This window comes from Drosophila obscura, unplaced genomic scaffold, assembly GCF_018151105.1.
Source record: "Drosophila obscura isolate BZ-5 IFL unplaced genomic scaffold, ASM1815110v1 contig_138, whole genome shotgun sequence".
In the NCBI taxonomy this organism is placed as follows: domain Eukaryota; kingdom Metazoa; phylum Arthropoda; class Insecta; order Diptera; family Drosophilidae; genus Drosophila; species Drosophila obscura.
Window position 1 is genome coordinate 16741 of NW_024542722.1, and position 22830 is coordinate 39570.

General features: G+C 44.3%; 2 protein-coding genes across 3 annotated transcripts; both read left to right on the forward strand.

The window, feature by feature from the left end:
• The first annotated feature begins 297 nt into the window (after positions 1-297).
• LOC121405303 (venom dipeptidyl peptidase 4-like) lies at positions 298-2437 on the forward strand. 2 transcript variants are annotated; one of them, XM_041595934.1, is made up of 5 exons: positions 298-501; positions 559-716; positions 771-976; positions 1050-1196; positions 1272-2437. In XM_041595934.1, the coding sequence occupies exons 1-4, from the start codon at positions 377-379 to the stop codon at positions 1191-1193; spliced, it is 633 nt and encodes a 210-aa protein (XP_041451868.1). In that variant the 5' UTR covers positions 298-376; the 3' UTR covers positions 1194-1196; positions 1272-2437. The 2 variants fall into 2 exon arrangements, with proteins under 2 accessions (XP_041451868.1, XP_041451865.1); XM_041595931.1 differs by having other exon boundaries at positions 1050-2436.
• A 6488-nt stretch (positions 2438-8925) lies between these two features.
• On the forward strand, positions 8926-16458 carry LOC121405307. Its single transcript, XM_041595943.1, has 2 exons — positions 8926-9117; positions 15565-16458. Exon 2 carries the CDS (start codon positions 15580-15582, stop codon positions 16456-16458), a length of 879 nt encoding a protein of 292 aa, XP_041451877.1. The 5' UTR covers positions 8926-9117; positions 15565-15579.
• Positions 16459-22830: the final 6372 nt, after the last annotated feature.

Genomic DNA, 22830 nt, shown 5'->3' on the forward strand with positions numbered 1-22830 from the left:
AGCTCAATTGACATTAATTAAGTTCAGATGACAGCTAGCTGAAGTATTGATCGAGCATTTATGAATTGGTACAGTCCATACAAATAAAACAAAAAAGTCAACTAAACTATTAATCATTTCAAACAAGATCTTATTAGATTTTGACCTGTCATGAAAATAAAATTATCACTGCTTCTGATCACTGCAAAGAAATTAATTCCTAAACTTAGTATTACGGAATCATCTACCCTTTTAAAATTATATGTAAAAAACATATATATTTGAAACTTAATCTTATCTTAAAGTTGAGCGTAAAGTAAATTTTTTTATTTTTAGAAATGGTCGACCCGGCTCAGTATCAGTTTCCGAAAAATTTAGAATAGATTGGGGAACATATATGTCATCACGAAATGATGTTATTTATGTCCGCCTGGATGTTAGAGGAGCAAAAGGTCAAAGCAAGAAATCTCTGTATCGTCATTTGGGAGGAGTTGAAGTTGTAGATCAAATATCTGTCCTAAGGTTCGTAGCTAATAAAAACAAGCATTCAAAATATTATATTAATTTTTTTCATTTAAGATACCTGTTAGACACCATTAGTTTTCTAGATGAAACCCGTGTCGGTATATGGGGATGGGGCTATGGGGGCTATGTTACCTCTATGGTTCTTGGCACGCAACAGGATGTGTTTAAGTGTGGAATTTCTGTATCCCCTATTGCAGATTGGCTTTATTACAGTAAGAAAAACAAAAATATAAAGAACAAAACACTATAAAATATTATCTAATTAGATTCAGCTTTTACTGAGCGTGTTCTGGGATTGCCTGCTGAAAACTATAAAGGATACGTTGAAGCTGATGCAACGCAGCGTGCTCGTCTGATAAAATCAAACTCTTTTTTTTTGATTCACGGCTTGGCCGACTCAACTGCTCCTTATGTACATGGAGTGCAGCTAGCTAAATCATTAACAGACGCAAATATTCTATATCGGTACCAGGTAAAATCTTGAACATATAACTATTAATCAAACAATATGTTTTTTTTTTTGTTAAAATATACATACATTTCAGACCTATGCTGATGAAGGTCACGACTTAAATGGAGTACTTGAGCATGTATATTCATCTATGGAGCATTATTTTGCAGAGTGTTTAAGCTTGGATCCGGATGACACAAAACCGGACATAGATCAAAGCATGGTTCCAGCCGAATAAAAAGTAATAATAAAATATGTAAATAGACTAGTATTAATAATGCACGGACTCATAGCTAATGAATATAAAACTTTGAAGGTCGTGACAATATTGAATTTAATCGGAAACGAAAATTTTACTTTGGATGTCTATGTCCCATCTCAACAGATTTTTAAATATTCAATTATCTTTTTTTTTATTACATTACACTATGTAACGCAAGGATAAATCCAGAGATTTGGATTTTAATATATTTTATTAGTATATTTTAGGAAACGTTATCTTTGGAAATGTTTGTAACACTTTACCTTTACTTTTGTAACCTTTACATTGTTCTTTCCACATAGTACTCTAATATTAATAGCTCGGTTTAACTAAGATATTAAAAAAACACATACTGTAAAGTTACATTCGACGTTCCTGCTTACCTGTTAATTTGTCGTTTGATTGACACAAATCAGCTTAAAGACTAGTACTCAAATATTCTGGGGTGCGTAATCTTCATTACGTAAACACTGTCAAAATTCATTCGGAAATTCATTTATTAAATAACAAAAAAAAACAGTCTTGACTTTGGGAGTCGCGGCACACATGATTCAACACTATACATATATAACCGGAGTCAATTTATTCCTTTTTTCTCTATATACATATTCGATACATGTAATACATACATATTATGTATGTACATACATATATACAGCGCCGTGCCGAGAGAAATTTGCAGCCCAGCAGGTGCAAACATTCCGGCGGCACCCCGTTTTTTAACAAAAGATAATTCATTAAAACACATAACAAAAATGACAATTCCATTGTCAAAATTAAAACGAAATTAAATAAATTTTACAACAATTAAAACCGTACTTTCCTAGCTGTTGAAGAAGCAAAATCATCTTTTATTTTTAAAAATTTTTGTATTCTCATATACAATACTCGATCGAAAAGAAACTTGGACGGCTAATTCGCTCCCGTCCCATTGAAGCAATTACTGTCTGTACGTTTCGCGGAAACACATTCTCGTTGCATGGATAATTTCAGGCTTAAGCTTATATACAGAGTACTTGAGTGTATAAAATAGCGACTATCTGGTTCATGATGCATCTATACAGGGGGTCTCATCGCGACCCCTGATTTCTTTTGAGGAAGATCCGTTTTCCAGTTGTTGTCAACCGTCGCGACGGTACGCGGAAGGACGATGATACGATGAGAGAAAAGTTCCTTACAACGAAATGTATGATATTTAAGTTATGTGAAATAAAATAGCGCTACCTCTGAAAAAAGCTTTAAAAAATACGATTTTTCAAAAATTCTTCCAAAAAAGTTCTGACAGGAAAAAAAAACATAAAAAAATTTTAAGCGCTCAATCTATCAGAAAAAGTCGGTTTGGTTCGAGGTAGAACAAATAGTTCAGTTTTATCGAGTAGTGTAATTAGCCGTAAGCCATATATAATTAGGATAAGATAGGGACACCCGTTGTAAATATGAAACCAGTAGATAGGAATTTATTTTAAGGATAAGGAGGCCACATTATAGTTTAAAAGATTGTGGTCGAGAAGGCCATACTATTATATTTTTCGTAGGATTAGGGACGCCCTACAAATTATCCGAACCAAAGCTTAGAGGGAGAAAGAGGGAACAGCCCAAGCAACGACGCAAGAGAGAGCTAAGCGAAGACGAATGCGATGCAACGACGCAAGGGAGACTGGCAGAGCCGAAACTGGATCACACTGCCGCATAGGCAGTGTTGTGAAATAAAATAGCGCTACCTCTGAAAAAAGCTTTAAAAAATACGATTTTTCAAAAATTCTTCCAAAAAAGTTCTGACAGGAAAAAAAAACATAACAAAATTTAAAGCGCTCAATCTATCAGAAAAAGTCGGTTTGGTTCGAGGTAGAACAAATAGTTCCGTTTTATCGAGTAGTGTAATTAGCCGTAAGCCATATATAATTAGGATAAGATAGGGACACCCGTTGTAAATATGAAACCAGTAGATAGGAATTTATTTTAAGGATAAGGAGGCCACATTATAGTTTACAAGATTATGGTCGAGAAGGCCATACTATTATATTTTTCGTAGGATTAGGGACGCCCTACAAATTATCCGAACCAAAGCTTAGAGGGAGAAAGAGGGAACAGCCCAAGCAACGACGCAAGAGAGAGCTAAGCGAAGACGAATGCGATGCAACGACGCAAGGGAGACTGGCAGAGCCGAAACTGGATCACACTGCCGCATAGGCAGAGCCACCCTCTGCCATCAGAGAGGGAGGAAATCAAATTAATAGAGCCGCGCTTCGGCCGGCTCGAGAGCTACTTTCCTCGCATCTCTCCCCACCTCCCACCAGCCGGTACCTGCAGGGCGTTTGAGGCTCCTCGCAGCACGCTGTAGACCCACCCAGTAAGATTGGTAGTGCATAGCAAGATTCTCCTTCCTCTTTCACCCACCAACAAGTCCCCTGCACGTATGAGGCTATCCGCCGCGTGTGGAGACTTGCTTGGTATTCCTGTATCCTTCCTTTACCTACCCCACCCATCCTCCGCCACAAGTTTCCACCGCATATGAGGCTACTCGCCGTGCGAAGTGGTTCCCATGGTTAAGTATATCTACATATATATAAAAATGGAGAAATAAAAATGTATAGTGCTTCATCACGTGAGAAAGGCTGGGCAGATTTGGTTTAAATTTGTATACAGTTGTTCGTATTTGCCGAAGAATGTTTCTACGTAAGAAAAAAAACCGATCGCGGAAAAAATTGATTTTTAGAACGGCTGCGACGATTTGGCTCAAATTTCGTTCAGTTGTTCGTATTTGGCAAAAGAATGCTTTTACGAAAGAAAATTTAGGAAAAACCAACCTACGATCGTGATTTTTTATTTGTTTCTTTGATGAAAGTAGGCGAAGCGCCAATTACACTACTCGACAAAATTTAACTTTTGATTTAGGCTGTGAACCGAAATGAATTTTTCTGATAGATTTCGGGATTTAAAAATTTTTGTAGTACTTTATTATTATACCTGTACTCAAAAAAGAGTTAAGGGGTATATTAGATTTGTGGTAAAAGTGGATGTGTGTAACGCAGAGAAGGAAACGTTTCCGACCCCATAAAGTATATATATTCTTGATCAGCATCAATAGCCGAGTCGATATAGCCATGTCTGTCTGTCCGTCCGTCCGTCCGCCCGTCCGTCTGTCCGTCTGTCCGTCTCGATGAGCGCCTGGATCTCAGAGACAATAAGAGCTAGCGAAACCAAATTTGGTTTCCAGACTTATGTGATATCACACTGCTACAAGTGTATATCAGAATTTCGCCCCGCCCCCTTCCGCCCCCACAAAGGACGAAAATCTGTGGCAGGCACAATTTTAAAGATACGATACGATACGATACCACCCAGTAAGATTGGTAGTGCATAGTATATGTATCATTTTATTTTAAAGAATTTTTAAAATCTGTTATTTATTTTCTTGGTTTTTTTCATAGGTAGTGCTTCTATTTTTCACATAACTTTAGTATCTTATATCTTGTTGCATAGTTCTGAAAAGCTGACAAACGCAGCTATAAATCCGACTCCGACCTTTTGTATCTGCAGCTTAACGCCTGGAAGATATTAAGCTTTCAAATGCAAATTTCATCATTTTTTGCGGTATTATTTTTCAAAATTTTGACTTTAAAAACTCGGGATATTTCTTGGCATGCATTTTTAGTTTTAGATAGACGCATTAATTAGGAGTCGTTTAAGGCATTGTTCATTAAAATATTTTGATAAACGGTCAACTTGCAGCCGTTCTACCAAAATGACTCATAACTAATTTTACCTGAAAAATACCGGTTCTGGTCCAATGCCAAAGTAACACGTTCAGGTACCAAAAATTCAACCCTTTTTCGTTTGCTTTGTTGTTGGCAGTTGGGCCCGAAACCTTCCAAAAAGTATTTGTTCGGTCTTTCAGCCGAGCATTATTTAGTATTTTTAGTCAGTGGTGCAGCCTTAAAGTAACAAAGTAACAATTGGCAGTTGGACCCGCAACCTTCCAAAAAGTATTTGTTCGGTCTCCCAGCCGAGTATTATTTAGTATTTTTAGTCAGTGGAGCAGCCTTAAAGTAATTCCTGTTATTTGTTCGTTATTTGCACTGCCCACTGTACCTAATTGTAATCGACATGTATCTACACCCGCCCCCTCACTGTAATGGCCGTTTCAACCGTTCTTTCGTCTCTTCGTTTCGCACCTTTCTTTCTATCGCCTTTCGAAATCACTCTCTCGATCTATCAGCTCTCTCGTTCTCTCGAACACTCCCTCGCTCTCTATTTCGTAGCATCGCGTAGGGCACGGGCAATTCGGTCCGTCTGCCCTAAAATGCCTTCGCTATGGTCATGATCTGGTCTAGCACTTGCAATCGCTCGCACTTTTTTTTCATCGCATATATAAACACGAATCGCGGTTTATATATGCATCTAGCTTTCTTCTTTCTTTCGCCTTCGCTATCGGTATCTTCAACTATCTTTCCCTCACTTGTATTAGGGCACGGGCAATTCGGTCCGCCGGCCCTTAGTAAAGTCTTGACGTAGCACTCGTACCTGAAACATCGTCGCCTAATCGACCTAATCGACAAGAATAAACATATTTGTATAATAATCTGTTCGTGCCGTTTTGTTGTAAATAAAGGTGATACATTTGGTATCCTCCTTTAAACACTATTTTTTTGTCAATTTTTTTCATTTTTGAGGTTCTGTTAACGAATTTTAACTCCACCGTTTATCAATAGATTTTAATTAGCAATAACTTAAACGACGTCTAATTAATGCGTATATCTAAAACTAAAAATGCATGCCAAGAATTATTTTTTTTTCGACTTTTCCCGAGCTTTTAAAGTTAAAATTTCAAGAATAAAATACCGCAAAAAATTATTTGAATTTCAAATTTCGTTAAGCTGCAGATACAAAGTATCTGGTCGGATTTAAAGCAGCATTTGTCAGCTTTTTAGAACTGCAAAGTTCTATGCAACGAGATATAAGATACTTAAGTTATGTGAAAAATAGTTAATACTTAAGTTATCTAAAAAAAATCATGAAAAAAATACCAGATTTTAAAAATTCTTTAAAATAAAATGAAACCATAAAAAAAATAATAAAGTACTACAAAAATTTTTAAATCCCGAAATCTATCAGAAAAAAACATTTTGTTCTACAGCCGAAAGAAAAAGTTCAATTTTGTTGAGTAGCGTTATTTCTTTCGGTAACGGAGAAAGCTCTCTCTTTATGCGCATCGTTGGTCGAATTTCGCCCCTCTTGCGCCCCCCTCGCCGCCCTAGATAAGTTAGGCTTAAGAATATGTTTTAACGTGGAAGAAAATAAGTCGGAAAATATCATTGAATTCGAGCGCACGTCCCTTTTTTAGTCACCCTTTTTTTTCGTCTAAATTTATAAAATTTGAAGGAAAAATTAATTTGAAAAAATTTCTAACATTTCATGGCGCCCCCGGGTGGACTAGCAAATTAAATAAAGTTTAAAGGCAGAAAGTGACAGTGACCCGAGTGGTGAAATATATAAAACACATATATTTAATAGTTTAAGTGTATATTATATACACCTGCCCGCGTCGCGTGTGTGTGCAGCAGCAACCCCTTAATATCAAACCTAAAACTACCGCGCCGGTTGGCTAATAAACATACAAAAAATAAATAAATACCTAGCGCTCTCTACCGCCGAGGGATATCAATTCCGAAAGAAGTTTGCTACATGCCAAGAAAAATGGAATTTACCAGGATCCCATATTATATACATTGAGGTATTTGGGCAAAAAAATTGAAATCTCGAGTAAAGAAAAAATCATTAAAATCTCGCATTAAAATCTCATTTGGCATCCACACACTATGTCCGTATTTAACAGATCGCCAAGTGCCTCGATACCCTTTAATCGTCGAGTATATCGGTTTTTTGCGGTATTTGGCATGAACACCCTAGGTCCGTATTAAACCGATCGCCAAGTAGTGCGATAACCTCTAGTCGTCGGGTATATTGTTTTCGACCTCATTTGGGTACATCTTCCTGTTTCGACAATTTGTGCCGCAGCAAATAATAATATCGTGAGAAAAGCCCTGATTAGTGATTCACTTAAGCATCGAGAGTCAATATGAATCCAAAATCAGATCGGAAGCCTATTCTTGAAGTGCTGAAAAAAAAGCTCAGCTCCCGTGTCAAAGGCATTCGCCGGACAAGCGGACCTGCTGGAAGCTGGGGATATTCCGCTGCAGTTGACAGAGCTCGAGTGCAGACTCGACGTACTGAAAGCAACTATAGCCAAGGCAAACCAAGTTCAAGAATCAATCGAAGAAATAGATAGTGACGATAAGTTTGAAGCCGAGTTGGAAGAAATCTCGATTGTAACCAAGGCAAAGACAATGTCGCTTATCGATGCCTTGAAGACAGCCAGCGATACAATGCCTTCAGTATCAGCTTCTGTTGCCCCAACTCGTGCTCGACTTCCGAAGTTAGCTCTGCCAAAGTTCAGTGGAAAATATTCGGAATTCAAAAGCTTCATTAGTTTATTTGAGACTCTTGTTCACAATGACGAAAGCATTCCACTTATCGAAAAGTTTAACCATTTGCTTTCATGCCTCTCTGGTGAAGCGTTGGGAACGGTAAGGGCGTTCCAAAAAACCGAGAGTAATTATGAGAAAGCCATGGCTAGCTTAAGACGGGTCTATGATAACGAATGTCTCATCTTTATGAACCATATTGCTGCCCTATTTAGTCTTCCCAAAATGACCCAGCAATCTGCATCGTCCTTAAGGAACCTAATCGATACCACTACACTACACCAAAAGATCTCGAATGCAATGCTTATTCATCTCATCTTGAACAGAGTCGATACTGTGACCAAACAAAAATGGGAAGAACAGCTCGATTATGAGAAGCTGCCGCTTTGGGCTGACTGCGAAAAATTGCTTAATCGCAGATATCAGCATCTTTCATCCGAAGAATCGGCAAAACCAAAGTAGGAGCAGAAAGCTGTGCCAAGCAAGCCTCACAATCGGAGCTTATTCGCGTGCTCTACTGCGAATGCTAAAAACCAACAATGTAGTTACTGCAATGCAAAAGACCATTTGTTGACTACTTGCAGTCCATTTGCGCGGCTTGCAGTGATGCAAAGATTCGAATTTGTCAAATCGGCATCGCTCTGCATCAACTGTCTGCAACAAAGACACACTGTGGTACGACGCAAAGCTGGCAAGTGTCGAGTGTGTGGCCGCTCCTCTGCTTTTTTGGTTCACATCATCACCGCCTTATTGCAGTTAGATACACAGTTGTGGATAAAAGTTAAGCGTTACCATCACCCCCAGAGAATTCTTCCTCCTAGTCAGAGTAACCCTTCCACTTTCTTGGAATTGGAGAATCTAATTCACAAGTCAAGAAAAAGATACACACGGTGGTGAAGTCGCGAATCAATGGTAGTGAGTTCGCGGTCGATTTCTGGATTCTGAAGTCAATCTCCGGATACCACCCTGATCACGCACTTAATGTGAGTGGCTGGAAAATCCCTGTTGAGAGTAGCAGCAGCGAGTTGGCAGGGGGCTGTTGTTAACAGCCGGAGCGCGCTCTCTCTTGCCTGGCGCAAGCGAGTTGGCGGGCAGCCAGCTCACTAAGCGGGAGTTTAGTATTCTACCCACCCCCGTACATTCCGGTACGCGTCGATACATAGAATCGTTTATATTCACACCCACATACATACACACATATAATCAAACAACCGCGCCGTTTCGAGTGCCCAATAAACCGATTTGTTAACCATCATACTGTGCCTATTCATTGCGGGACACTTTGGATCTTCTGAGGGCTTATCTGCAGCACTAGGAAGCGCCCTACTACAAACATTGGTCCTTCGAGCCGGATTCTTGCTGAATCGAGATTGTCCCAGCAAGCATCGGTGGATTCCAGAGAGAACTGCAGATAAGTACGCTCATATTGTGCCGCCAATCGATTCCTTCCGCGATTGGCGTTCCGCACTATTCACGTCCGAGTGTCCACTTATCCATATGTACATATATTCTTATGTACATATTGTCCGATCTCACTAACATTTTCCGTTAGCTATTAGCAATTATCCGCTACACAGCCACAATACCGGCGTCCGACACGTATGTATATATGCATGTGCATATGTTGTGCCTGATTCGCACACACATACCCCGCCCCCAATAAAACACTCATCCGAAGTAATTTATTGGCGTTGTTTATTGTATTTATTGTTTATTGTGTATATCGAATTGTATATTCTTACAATCTTATTTTCACTCAATACTTCTCATAAATAATAAACCTCATTAATCCCGGTGGGAAAATACCTAAAAAATACCGATTACTCCACATCTACATACCACACTTAGTATATGTAGGCACGAACGCGTTCGTCCGATACGCGGTACCAGCACTCCGCTGCTTATGCAAATTTCGCAATTACCAAGAATTTAAGCATTCCAGGCGCCCCTAAAGTGACCCACAGCCCAACAATTTCCCCCACATCCGGGATAAATTCATCCAACAAGAGGCACAGTTCATTTCCGCAGTCTTTTTTGCATTTTTCCGCGCCAAATTCCAAATTGCAAAAAAAACTAGAGGTGACAAACCAAAAAAAAACCTAGTGGTGGCAAAAATAAAAATATCGCTCACGGGCCTCGTATCCATCGAGTAGTTAATATTTTTTCGCAAATAACCTTGTCCATCGCCCACTACGACTAAATCCATTCCAGTACCGATATTTAAACATATCGTAGTCTAGTGCGGATCCCGATTGTGATCCCGATTGTCATACCATCCGATAGTTTTCCCGAACACTTCCGTTTTCGCTCTAAGATCGTCTTACACATCACCCACTACGACGAAATAAAATCCAATACCGATATATCAAATATCGTAGTCTAGTGCTGATTCCGTTTTCGACTTTTTCGTGCATTAAAACCACTGCCAATAAGAAAATATCAATTTTCTTGAGGAATATCGTCCGATAGTCGTGCTCGACAGGAAAACAATTCCTTGTTGTTCTGCCTCTGGTGTGGTGTCCATTTCCGCTTTATCCGCACAGTCCTCATTTGGCGTTCATTTGTGCTTCCGCGTGCGGTCCTTCTTAGTATGCCAACAGGTGTGGAAGACAACAAGAAGTTTTTGTCGGTGCCTACGCCTGGTAGATCAAGGCCATCTAGCTCATCCGTGCCATCAACGCCGACCTCGGGGACTCAAAGGGCAAGGTCCTTAGGTACTCCAAGGGCTTCCACGAGTGCCACGGCGGCGACGACCAAATCGGTGCTGTTTCCTTCACCGATCACGACTAAGGTGCTTTCGCCTCCATACCCGCAACTAGTCGATCCTCGCTCCACACTTCCAATGGCACAGCCGATTGTCACCTCCGCACGGGCCAAGTTTGTGGCAGCCATCGATAGGCTGACCACCTTGGAGGCACGGCTCACCACTCCAGGGACCGCCACCCCATCCTCCGCGGTCTCACAGGTCCGTCGTGACCAGCTCAAAAACATGTGGGCCAAGGTGGATGCTGAATTTGAGGCATGTTCGCTGGCAATGCTGTGCGAGGCCCCTGAAGACCAAGAGGAAATTCAGAAAATGTATGGCGAGTGCTATGAGGGCTATGAGCGGTGCGTGGCGGACCTCATAGCCCAAATAGATCGCCCAGACCTCCGACCTCCCGGGCCGCAGACCTCCCAGGGCGGTTGTCGGCTGCCCCCCTGTGACATTGAAGTTTTCGCAGGGGATTACGTTCGCTGGCCGACGTTCCGCGACCTATTCACAGCGATTTATATAAACAATCCGAGGCTGTCCCCGGTGGAAAAGCTGTACCACCTCACTACTAAAACCCGTGGCGATCCGAAAGCCATAGTAGAAAAGTCCTCACTTACCAATGACGGTTTCGAGGCAGCATGGTCAGCCCTCCGTAGTCGATATGAAAATAATCGACTCCTGGTGACCAACCAGATAAATATCCTGCTATTGCTGCCTCGCGTGGGTTCCGAGACTAGTCGTGCCTTGAAAGAGCTTCAGAGCACCATTCAAGGTGTTCTAACTGCTCTGGCCCACTCCAAGGTCTGCACAGACAATTGGGATAGTATTCTGGTGACCATCTGTGCATCCAAGCTGCCAAAACTGACCCGGGCTCTGTGGGAAGCGTCAGTGACTGACAAGAAGGAAATGCCTCCATGGACGGAAATCGACTCCTTCCTGACACAGCGGTACCTGACGCTAGAGGCCATGGAGAGCGACCCTTCCCAGGCTAGAAGCGATCCGCATCAGCAACCGTCCAAAGGCAGTCAAAATCCACAATCCTCCGGAAGCCACGCCAACCCATTCCGGTCTCAAGGCAGTCCTCCTCCGAGGAACTTTCACTCCTTCAAGACCCACATTAATCCGAAGCAGTGCGATCTCTGCTCCAAAGAGAATCATCCGGTCCGGCTCTGCCCGCACTTCCTCCAAATGGACGTTGAAGCACGTTCAAGTTGCATCAAGACGAAGCAGTTGTGCTTAAACTGTTTTGCCCGAGAGTGCACCAGCGCCCACAATTGTTTCACGTGTGGAGCCCGTCACCATACACTGCTGCATCGCGGTACTCCTGCCTCCAGTGAGTCGTCCACATCCGCGCAAATTTCCAATTCGTCCGACGCTCAGCCCACCGTGCAAAATTATTTCACCTCGGGCACCAGGCCCGTTCTTCTAGGCACGGCAATAATTAACATTTGCCACCTGGGGACAAATTTCCGCGCCCGCGCTCTAATCGACTCGGGCTCCGAGGCTACGTTCATTACGGAACGGCTTTTTAACATCATCAAACTACCATTCCGCCTTATTCAGGCACAAGTCTCAGGCCTGAGTTAGTCGGTAGCAGCTCAGTCCAAGAAGCTCTGCCACTTTTCCATTCGTTCCCCGACTAAGCCGGGCTTGCAGTTGAAAGCCGCGGCTTACGTATTGCCGGAACTAGCAGGCAATCTCCCTTCATATCCAATTCCGTTAAGTGCGTTGCGAGATTTGCCGAACCTGCCATTAGCTGATCCCACCTTCTATGAGAGCTCGCAGATAGATGTCCTGATCGGAGCCGATATCCTTCCCTCCATCCTTCTGAGCGGTTCACAGACCGACATTTGTGGCTCTCTCCTTGGGCAGGAAACGATTTTCGGGTGGTTGCTTACTGGTCCGGTGCCCAGTGCCCCCCCGAACCGAATCGCATCTTTCTCCACACAAGTGTCCAACGTCCTCGATGCTCCATTAGACAAGCTCCTCACAAAGTTTTGGGAGGTGGAGGATCTACCAACCAAGTTAGTAGGAGAGTCCGATTCCTATTGCGAAAGCAACTTCCTACAAACCACCACGAGGGCAACAAGCGGAAAATACATGGTAACCCTACCATTCCGCGACCCGGGTCATCTCGGGTCTGGCCTAGGGTATTCAAGGTCCATCGCACTAGCCCAGTTCTTAAGGAACGAGAATCGGCTGAAGAGAGATTCGCCGTTGCACGAACAGTACGTTTCCGTAATCCAAGAATACTCAGATCTGGGCCACATGACAGAGGTCCCTCCGAGCCACGACTCCAACAACTACTATCTCCCTCACCACGCAGTAATCAAACCCGATAGCACTACAACGAAGCTTCGTGTGGTGTTTAACGCATCCAGCCCATCCGCGAACGGAACGAGCTTGAATGACCTCCTTCACGCGGGCAGCAATTCCCCAGGGCTAGTCATATCATTCGGCACTTTATGTACGTCGACGATGTCCTCGCCGGCGCTGACTCCACACAGGAGGCTCAGCTAGCCATCCGCGAATTACAGGCCGCCCTCAGTTCGGCAGGTTTTCCGCTACGAAAGTGGACAGCCAACCACAAGGACGTATTGGCCGAGATTCCGAGTGACCACCTCCTCCACACTGATTTCCTGGAGATTGACGCTTAGAGCACGGCAAAGACCCTCGGCATTCGCTGGAAAGCGACCTCCGACGAGTTCTTCTTTGTTCCTCCGGTGCTCTCGCTTGAGTCATCCTACACCAAGCGAGAAGTCCTCTCGCAGATAGCGAAACTGTTTGATCCTGCAGGGTGGCTGGCACCGTTCATCGTCCGCTCCAAGATCTTCATGCAGGAAATTTGGTTGCAGGAACTGGAGTGGGACGAGAACCTTCCGAACGAACTGTGTCAATACTGGCAAGCCTTCCTGCGTAGCTACTCCTGTCTCACCAAGATCCGTATCCCAAGGTGGATTGGTTCCCAGCCATCCGTTAAGGTGGAGCACCATGGGTTCTGTGATGCCTCAGAAAAGGCTTACGGCGCCGCGATTTATGTTCGCGTTGAGATGGGCCAGCGTATCGACGTGCATCTACTGGCAGCGAAGACACGAGTTGCGCCCGTAAAAACCGTATCGCTTCCCCGGTTAGAGCTGTGCGGGGCCGTGCTTCTAGCCGAAATGGCGACGGCTATCCTGCCAAGTATGCCGACGACAGGGTCTACCTGTTACTACTGGACAGATTCCACAATCGTTCTCGCCTGGTTGAACAAGCCTGCATGCCATTGGACCACCTTCGTGGCCAATCGAGTGACGAAAATCGCTCAAACCACCGAGACCCAAAAGTGGTCTCATGTGCGCTCCGAGCACAACCCGGCGGATTTAGCCAGTCGGGGGGTTCCTCTACAGGATCTGGTTGACAACCATCTCTGGTGGCATGGGCCCTCGTGGTTACAGCATCCACGCTCTCAATGGCCGCTCCAAGATCAGGAAACCCCCGTCATAGACCTCGAGCAGCGGGCTGTGAAAGTCCATTTCACAACCAGCCCACCCGAAGACTTCCTCGAGCGGTTCTCCACGCTTGAAAAAGCTCTACGAGTCCGCGCGTACGTCCTGCGTTTCCTACAGCGCTGCCGAAAACTACCGTACGGCACAGGAGATCCATCCTACAAGCGGGGAAATTAACGAGGCTGAACGAACTCTTATCCTAGAAACTCAGCGCCGAGAATATTCTCAAGAGTATCACTCCTTACGTGAGAAGCGTCCAGTGCCTCGATCAAGTTCTATCCTGAATTTGAATCCGTTTATGGATCAACATGGGGTCATACGCTCCTGCGGCCGTGTATCTACGGCGCAAGGGCTGAAGTATGACGAGCGACATCCCATAATTCTTCCGTATAACTGTCGTTTGTCGCGACTCCTCACGCAGTTCACACACCGGATCACTCTTCACGGGGGCAGCCAATTGATGGTGCGACTTATCCGATCCAAGTATTGGATTCCACGGATTCAGAAGCTGATGAAGGGTGTCGTGAACTCTTGCAAAGTGTGCCTTATCCACAAAAGGAAGTTGCAAACTCAACTGATGGGGGATCTCCCCAGGGAGCGAACTTCATTCTCCCGACCTTTCACGCACACCGGAATTGACTACGCCGGTCCCTTCGAAATCCGCAACTACACAGGGCGGGCGTGCCTTATTACCAAGGGGTATGTGTGCGTGTTCGTGTGTTTCTCCGCGAAGGCTATTCATTTGGAGCCTACGTCCGACCTCACCACCGAGAAATTTCTCGCTGCCTTCGCGCGGTTCGTCGCGAGACGAGGCTGTCCACAGAGTATCCACTCCGATAACGGCAAGACCTTTGTGGGCGCAGCCACAGTACTGGCCCGTGATTTCCTAGAAGCATTTAAGGACTCTGTGATTGATGCGTATAGTCACCAAAGGGTCTCGTGGAAATTCCTCCCACCAGGGGCCCCACATATGGGGGGACTTTGGGAAGCCGGAGTGAAGAGCTTCAAAACCCTGTTCTATAAGGCCACGTCCACTCGTAGATACACCTTCGAGGAGCTCTCCACGCTTCTCTCGAAAATAGAGGCGTGCCTTAATTCCAGACCGCTCCTCGCCTATGTCCGAAGATCCGACGGAGTTACTGGCCCTAACTCCCGGGCATTTCCTTACGGGGGGACCCTTAATGGCGACGGCGGAGCCAGAAGTTAAGGGTGACCTCACCTCGATCATAAATCGATGGCAACATCTGAAGGCACTCAACCAACAGTTCTGTCGTAGGTGGAAAGAGGAATACCTCAAGGAACTCCACAAGCGGACCAAATGGCAAACGCCCACGCCCAATCTGCAGATTGGTGATATGGTCGTCGTCAAGGAAGACAACTTGCCGTCTAATGAATGGCGTCTCGGACGAATCCATTCCGTGTACCCCGGCGCCGACGATCGGGTCCGTGTAGTCGACATCCTCACTGCACGGGGGGTCCTCAAAAGGCCCGTCGCAAAGGTCGTTCTTCTGTCCGTAGAACCTCCTCGCTCCATCCAACATTAACGAAGAGCGTGCGCGTCCCCCGCTTCCTATCCCGTTACTAACCCGTCTCCTATTCTTTGTCTTCTTCTTTCGCCATAGTTTCCGTATTTAGAGATGGCTCCACGGTCTCGTAACACCCGCACTTCGGAGAGTAGACGTTCTCGAGGTAGTAACTCCTACCGTTGCCGAGTCTGCTCCGGAAGCCATCCGCTCCGTGCCTGCCGACGCTTTCTTCGCCTGGACGCCGAGAAGAGACTCCGAGCCGTCTTGATTAACAAGTACTGCGCTAATTGCCTGGCTCATCGGCACTCCGGCAGAGACTGCCGCAGTACCAAGGGCTGCAAAGTGTGCGGTGGGAACCACCACACGCTACTCCACAACCGTGCGTCCCAGCGTTCAGGCCGCGCTTCCGGACCAGCCCCTCCGGCGGCTCCAGCCTCTAGCGTTGAACGACGCCGTCGTCTCCCCGAAAGCCGCCCCGTCGTGGAAGATCCGGCACCATCCGTGGCTACGCTCCTCCAGAACCGGAGCATCAACGTTCTCCCGACGGCCCTGGTGGTCTTAGAAACGGGTTCCAGAACTTTTGAGACAGTGGCTCTTATAGACCACTGTACCCCAGTGAGCAGCATCGACGAGTCATTGGCCATCGCCTTCAAACTGCCCTCCACGCGGGTTGGCACCGAAAAGGTGTGCACTGCGACTGTCCGCGCCAAGAAAGGAAACTTCCAAGTGGACGCAGTGCTGAAGGACGAGCCCCGCCTGCGAGTCCGCACGCCACTACGCCCCGTGACCGAGGCGGTGCGAACCCGTTTCGACGACATTCGCCTCGCCGACGAGCGCTTCCATCGCCCATCCACTGTCTCCCTCGTGCTCGGCGCCGACGTTTACCAGAAGGTGATCCAACCCGGGTTCCTCGCCCTAGGAGAAGGTCTTCCCGTGGCCCAAAGCACCGTATTCGGATGGATTGTTTCTGGGGCGTGCACTCAGCCATAGAGGTTCTCCATTGCAGTCCTGCAAGGGGGGGGAGGATGTTGAGAGTAGCAGCAGCGAGTTGGCAGGGGGCTGTTGTTAACAGCCGGAGCGCGCTCTCTCTTGCCTGGCGCTAGCGAGTTGGCGGGCAGCCAGCTCACTAAGCGGGAGTTTAGTATTCTACCCACCACCGTACATTCCGGTACGCGTCGATACATAGAATCGCTTATATTCACACCCACATACATACACACATATAATTATATGATTATAATCAAACAACCGCGCCGTTTCGAGTGCCCAATAAACCGATTTGTTAACCATCATACTGTGCCTATTCATTGCGGGACACTTTGGATCTTCTGAGGGCTTATCTGCAGCACTAGGAAGCGCCCTACTACAAACAATCCCCAAGAACCTACCTCTTGCAGACCCATATTTCTACAAGCCACAAAGAATAGATATGTTGATAGGTGCAGAGTCATTTTTCGAACTCTTATCGGTTGGTCAAATTAGACAAGGTCCTGACTATCCAACTCTGCAGAAAACGCTTCTCGGTTGGATTGTGTCTGGAAGATACAGTCCAAAGGTGACTGTCACCCAGGAAGCGAGGAACTGTCTGAGTTGTCGAGAAGAGTCAGTGGGGTCTATCGACAACACACTACAAAAGTTTTGGTCACTAGAAGAATTGCCATCTTCTAAAAAGCCTTTAACTCCTGAACACAAATTATGTGAGGAGCATTATATAAAGACTACTCATGTCTTGCCTTCAGGTCGGTTTGAAGTACGGCTGCCGTTTAAATCCGATCCAAATTGCTTAGGCAATTCCTTCGAGATTGCTAAACGGCGGTTTTTGTCGCTCGAAAGAAGATTGTCCCGTGACCCTGAGTTGAAGAAAATGTACTTGGAATTCATGGAAGAGTACCTCTCCTTAGGTCATATGTCGCCGACTGACAATACTTATCCTTCTGCTCCACACTACGTAATTCCACATCAGTGTGTCCTTCGGCCCCAAAGTAGGTCCACGTAGCTTCGCGTCGTGTTCGATGCGTCGTCGAAGACGTCATCTCAGGTGGCCTTGAATGACATTCTGATGGTCGGACCGACTATTCAAGAGGAGTTATACTCAACGCTGCTTCGCTTCCGTCTGCACAGGTTCGCCCTGACTGCCGATGTAAAAAAGATGTATCGCCAAGTGATGGTGAATGAAGCGGACAGGCAGTTTCAGTTGATCGTGTGGAGAAGAGACCCATCTGAGTCCTTGAGAATATACCAGCTCAACACTGTAACATATGGGACTGGACCTGCCCCATTTTTGGCTATTCGGTGTTTGAAAAGGTTGAGTGAGTCTGCAAAGCTCTCATTCCCAAAGGCTGCTAAAGTTATCGGGTCCGACTTTTATGTCGATGATATGTTGACTGGTGCTGGTTGCGTGGAGGAGCACAGTTAAACCGATAACTCAACCCCCACACATGGAAAAGAGGGAGTCGGCGTGATACCGATGGACGATCGGGAAACGGCCCGAGCACCTCTGCCAAGACGCTGCCTGGAAAAGAAGGGTTCGAGCCCGCGTCGAATAGTGCGGTTCGGGAGTCAAGTGGAGATCGCCAGAAGTACCAGTCGTATTCGCGGAAAACAAAACCGGTGCCCTGCCGCCAAAAGTGACCGTGCCCACCCCGCCCCACAACTGCTAAGAGAAAACCACGCAACAACCAAACGAGCCGCTCGGAATACCAGGCCGTGGAGAGGGTAAGCTGGCTTCACTTAAGTGAGTAGGGGACAATAGCGGTGCGATAGGTAGGGCCTAGGGACTGATTAAATAAAATTACAAAAGGAATAAAGCAAATTCACCCGGGTTAATCTATTGGGAGGGAACTGGGAGCCCAAGCTGGTACCCCCGACCCCTGCCACCGCGACTGAAGTCCATTTAATCCACCAACGTCCCAACCTCAACTTACAGAAGCCGGACGTGGAAGCACGGCGACTGTAGGTAATCCTTCCTCCTTTTCCCAGTAGTTCTTTCCCTGTAGTTGGGGAGTCAGTCTGCGATACTGGACGTGGAAACACGGTGCCCGTAGAGCTGATCCTTCCCCCGTAGCTATTTCCCTTTAGTGTGGAGAGTCAGTCTGCGACACTGGACGTGGAAACACGGTGCCCGTAGAGCTGATCCTTCTCCCTTCCCCCGTAGCTATTTCTCTTTAGTTTGGAGAGTCAGTCTGCGACACTGGACGTGGAAACACGGTGCCCGTAGAGCTGATCCTTCCCCCTTCCCACGTAGCAATTTCCCTTTAGTGTGGAGAGTCAGTCTGCGACACTGGACGTGGAAACACGGTGCCCGTAGAGCTGATCCTTCTCCCTTCCCCCGTAGCTATTTCCCTTTAGTGTGGAGAGTCAGTCTGCGACACTGGACGTGGAAACACGGTGCCCGTAGAACCGATCCTCCCCTTTCCCCAGTAGCTATTTCCCTTTAGTTTGGAGAGCCAGTTTGCGGCACTGGACGTGGAAGCACCGTGCCCGTGGGTCTGACCCTTCCCCGTTCTAACTGCCCCTCACCACACGTGTCCGCCCTCACATTCCAGTGCGTCGGTGCGACATTTATATAGATCTTCTCGAGGTCCCGCAACAAATAAAAATCTTGCTGTAGTGGATCGGGCCCTGGCCAGACTGAGAGTCTGTACCCCAGCGAAACTTCCTTACAGTAGAAAAGTCTCCATGTATGTAAGTTATTATTTGGGTATAGGTATATAGGTATATTTAGGTATTCAGGTAATGGTAAGAATAGTTGGGCTTCTGTAACTGCTTGATATCTGCTGATTTCTGCTGCTGCTGTTCAACGTTACTTCCGTCTGCTTCGGTTATCTTCTTACTACTCCTTCTGCTGATCTTCCTCTCTGCTGTCTTCTTCCTCTGCCTTTGCTGGTTATCTGCTGTTGTTTCTCGTTCTGCTGTTACCGCTGTTCATTTACTGTTACTGCTGTTAACACTACTCAACACGATTTTTCCTCAAGGAACAAAACCAACTTTTTATTAAAGATTTGGGGCTTAGAAATGGTTTGATGATATTTTTTTTTTTTCTATGGCAGAACTTTTTTTTGCAGAATTTTTTAAATCTGGTATTTTTTTTTTTAGCTTTTTTCAGAGGTAGCGATAGTTTTTTTCACATAACTTTAGTATCTTACGTCTGGTTGTAAAGAACTTTGCTATTTTGAAAAGATAATTAAAACAGCTAGAAGTTAAGCCCAAACACTTTGTGATTACAGCTTACCGTCTGGGAAATATAAAGCATTGAAATGCAAAAATGATGATTTTTGTGCGGTATTTTTTACGAAATTTTGACTTTGAAAATCAGGAAAAGTCGAAAAAAAATTATATCTTGTGTCCTCTATTTTTTTGTGTATAGGTGCGTTAATTTGGCGTCGTTTAAGGTATCGCTCATTAAAATCTATGGAGAGACTTTGGAGCTAAAATTCGTTAACCAAACCTAAAATATGGAAAAAATGCACAAAAAATACCTTTTTGAAGGCGGCGGGCCCAACTGCCAATTGGGAACAAAGCAAACGAAAAAGGGTTGTACATTTGGTACCTGTTCGCGTTCCTTTGGTATGAAAAGTTGTTGACAGTTACTTTTTTCGTTATCAGAGGTAGGATACCTATTCAGGTCAAATATTTCCTTTATATTCTCACAAGTGCAGGTCCACAAAAATTGGATCTTTCTTTCGTTGTGCCCAATCTGAGGTATGGGTACCTGTTCAGGTCAAATGTTGACCTTTATTTTTACACAAATTAGACGTTTGTCGCTTCTACCTATTCATATTTCAATGAAACCAAAGTAGAAATACCTGAGATATAGAATTTCATTCCCTAACCCATACAACAATCAGTAATTTTTAGACTTTTTAGTCAATTCTAAGGATATACAAACTTTTTATTTTTTACTGCTTGTTACTGTTCATAAAATAATTTAAGTTTTCTGGCTGTCTTCCTTTGTCACTCCAATCAGATTCCCTTATGAGAGTCCACACATAGTCGCCCATCATGTTTTCATTCCAAACACCTTGATAACGTTGTTCCATAGCCTTTAATTGTTGGTGAAATCTCTCTCCGTGTTCATCACTAACGTCCCCTAGGTTTGTCGGAAAAAAGTCCAAGTGGGAGTGTAGGAAATGGATTTTTAGTGACATGTTGGCTCCAATTTTTTCATAATTCTCAATTAGGTCTTGAACGATATTAACGTAATCATCACTCTTGCTGTTGCCAAGAAAATTTGCTACTACCATTCGGAATGAGTTCCAAGCTGCTTTTTCATTCGTAGATAAAATATTTTCAAATCCATCATCTTTTAGTAGTTTTCGAATTTGGGGGCCATCAAATACTCCTTCTTTCACTTTTGCCAGCGACAGACGTGGAAAAACAGTTTTTAGGTAACTCGTCGATTCACCTTCCTTATCCAGTGCTTTAACAAAATTTTTCATTAGTCCCAGCTTAATGTGTAATGGTGGTAAAATAACGTCTTCAAACTTCACGAGAGCTGCATTCTTTACATTGTAATTTTCCAAAGTATGTTCCTCCCGTTTTGGCCAGAGTTTTGTTGAATAATGCTGTTCTCTAGCTCTACTATCCCATAGGCACAGGAAGCAGCAGTGTTTTGTGTAACCACCTTGCAATCCCGTTAACATGGCTACAACCTTCAAGTCACACGCGACCTTCCACTGGTGTTCTTTATATTTTATGTTTACAAACAACTTAGCCATTGTTTGATATGTTTCCTTCATATTAACAGCATGGGCGATAAGAACAGACGGCTTTTGGTTTCCATTATGTAGCAAAACAGCCTTTAAACTTTCCTTACTGCTGTCAACAAATAACCTCCAATCTTTTGGGTCGTACGCTTCACCAAGTTGCTTGAAGAGTCCGAAAATGTCGTGGCAAACGCACATGTCATCCTTCGTCATATAAAATTGTGCGTGAACCAAATGACGCGTCCGGAAATGAGTTATTTTGACACCTTCCTTCAATAAACGTGCATCCTTTAAAAAAGATCCAAGCAGCTCGGATTTATTTTTAGAAGATCCAGGATCCTCACCAAATCGTTCAATTGTTCCTGTGAAATAGGATTGCAAAATTTCCATTCTCCTGAATAGTTATTGCTTGAATCCGTTGTTCCATTCGACGAGGAAGATACCTCTCCTTTTTGGCGTTTTAGGGGCGGTATTTCCTCGGAAGGAGCAGGAAGGGTAAAGCCGAAGCCAGATTGTTTCGGGTAAACTATTTTCAAGTGTTTCCCAATTCCAGTTTTCTTTACTGAACAAAAGAAACATTCGGCGCCGTGAATATCTGTTTTTTTCATTATCATTGGACTACCAAAGTTAAATTGTTTTCTAAAAAAAATTTTAAGAAAAAAATAATGTTTAGAATTTTGGGAAAAGTTAATAGTTTTGTGGATTAGAGTTACTTACTTTTCGTCGTAATCATATGCTGTTAAATTCAATCTACACATTTGACATATACAGCTTGGTGCCCACTCTTCAACAAAACTTTCGGGTTTGATTTTAAAGTTTTCTTCATACTGTTTTTGGAGAGTTTCGGTAAAAGCGATTTTTATTTCGTTGATCATCATGTACTTACCACATATGTAGCAAAATGAGTCTGCTTGGAAAGCACATGCAAATGATCGGCCAGAGGTATCCATGACAATTGATTTTAATTAATTGCAAGATGTTTTGGTAAACACACGATCGTATTCTGAGGGAAGTCAAAACTACACTAAGGCACAGACATTATAGGCACAGAGTTATATATCCATGACTATGAATAGGTAGACGCGACGAGATCCAATTTTTGTGGACCTGCACTTGTGAGAATATAAAGGAAATATTTGACCTGAATAGGTATCCTACCTCTGATAACGAAAAAAGTAACTGTCAACAACATTTCATACCAAAGGAACGCGAACAGGTACCAAATGTACAACCCTTTTTCGTTTGCTTTGTTCCCAATTGGCAGTTGGGCCCGCCGCCTTCAAAAAGGTATTTTTTGTGCATTTTTTCCATATTTTAGGTTTGGTTAACGAATTTTAGCTCCAAAGTCTCTTCATAGATTTTAATGAGCGATACCTTAAACGACGCCAAATTAACGCACCTATACACAAAAAAATAGAGGACACAAGATATAATTTTTTTTCGACTTTTCCTGAGTTTTCAAAGTCAAAATTTCGTAAAAAATACCGCACAAAAATCATCATTTTTGCATTTCAATGCTTTATATTTCCCAGACGGTAAGCTGTAATCACAAAGTGTTTGAGCTTAACTTCTAGCTGTTTTAAATATCTTTTCAAAATAGCAAAGTTCTTTACAACCAGACGTAAGATACTAAAGTTATGTGAAAAAAACTATCGCT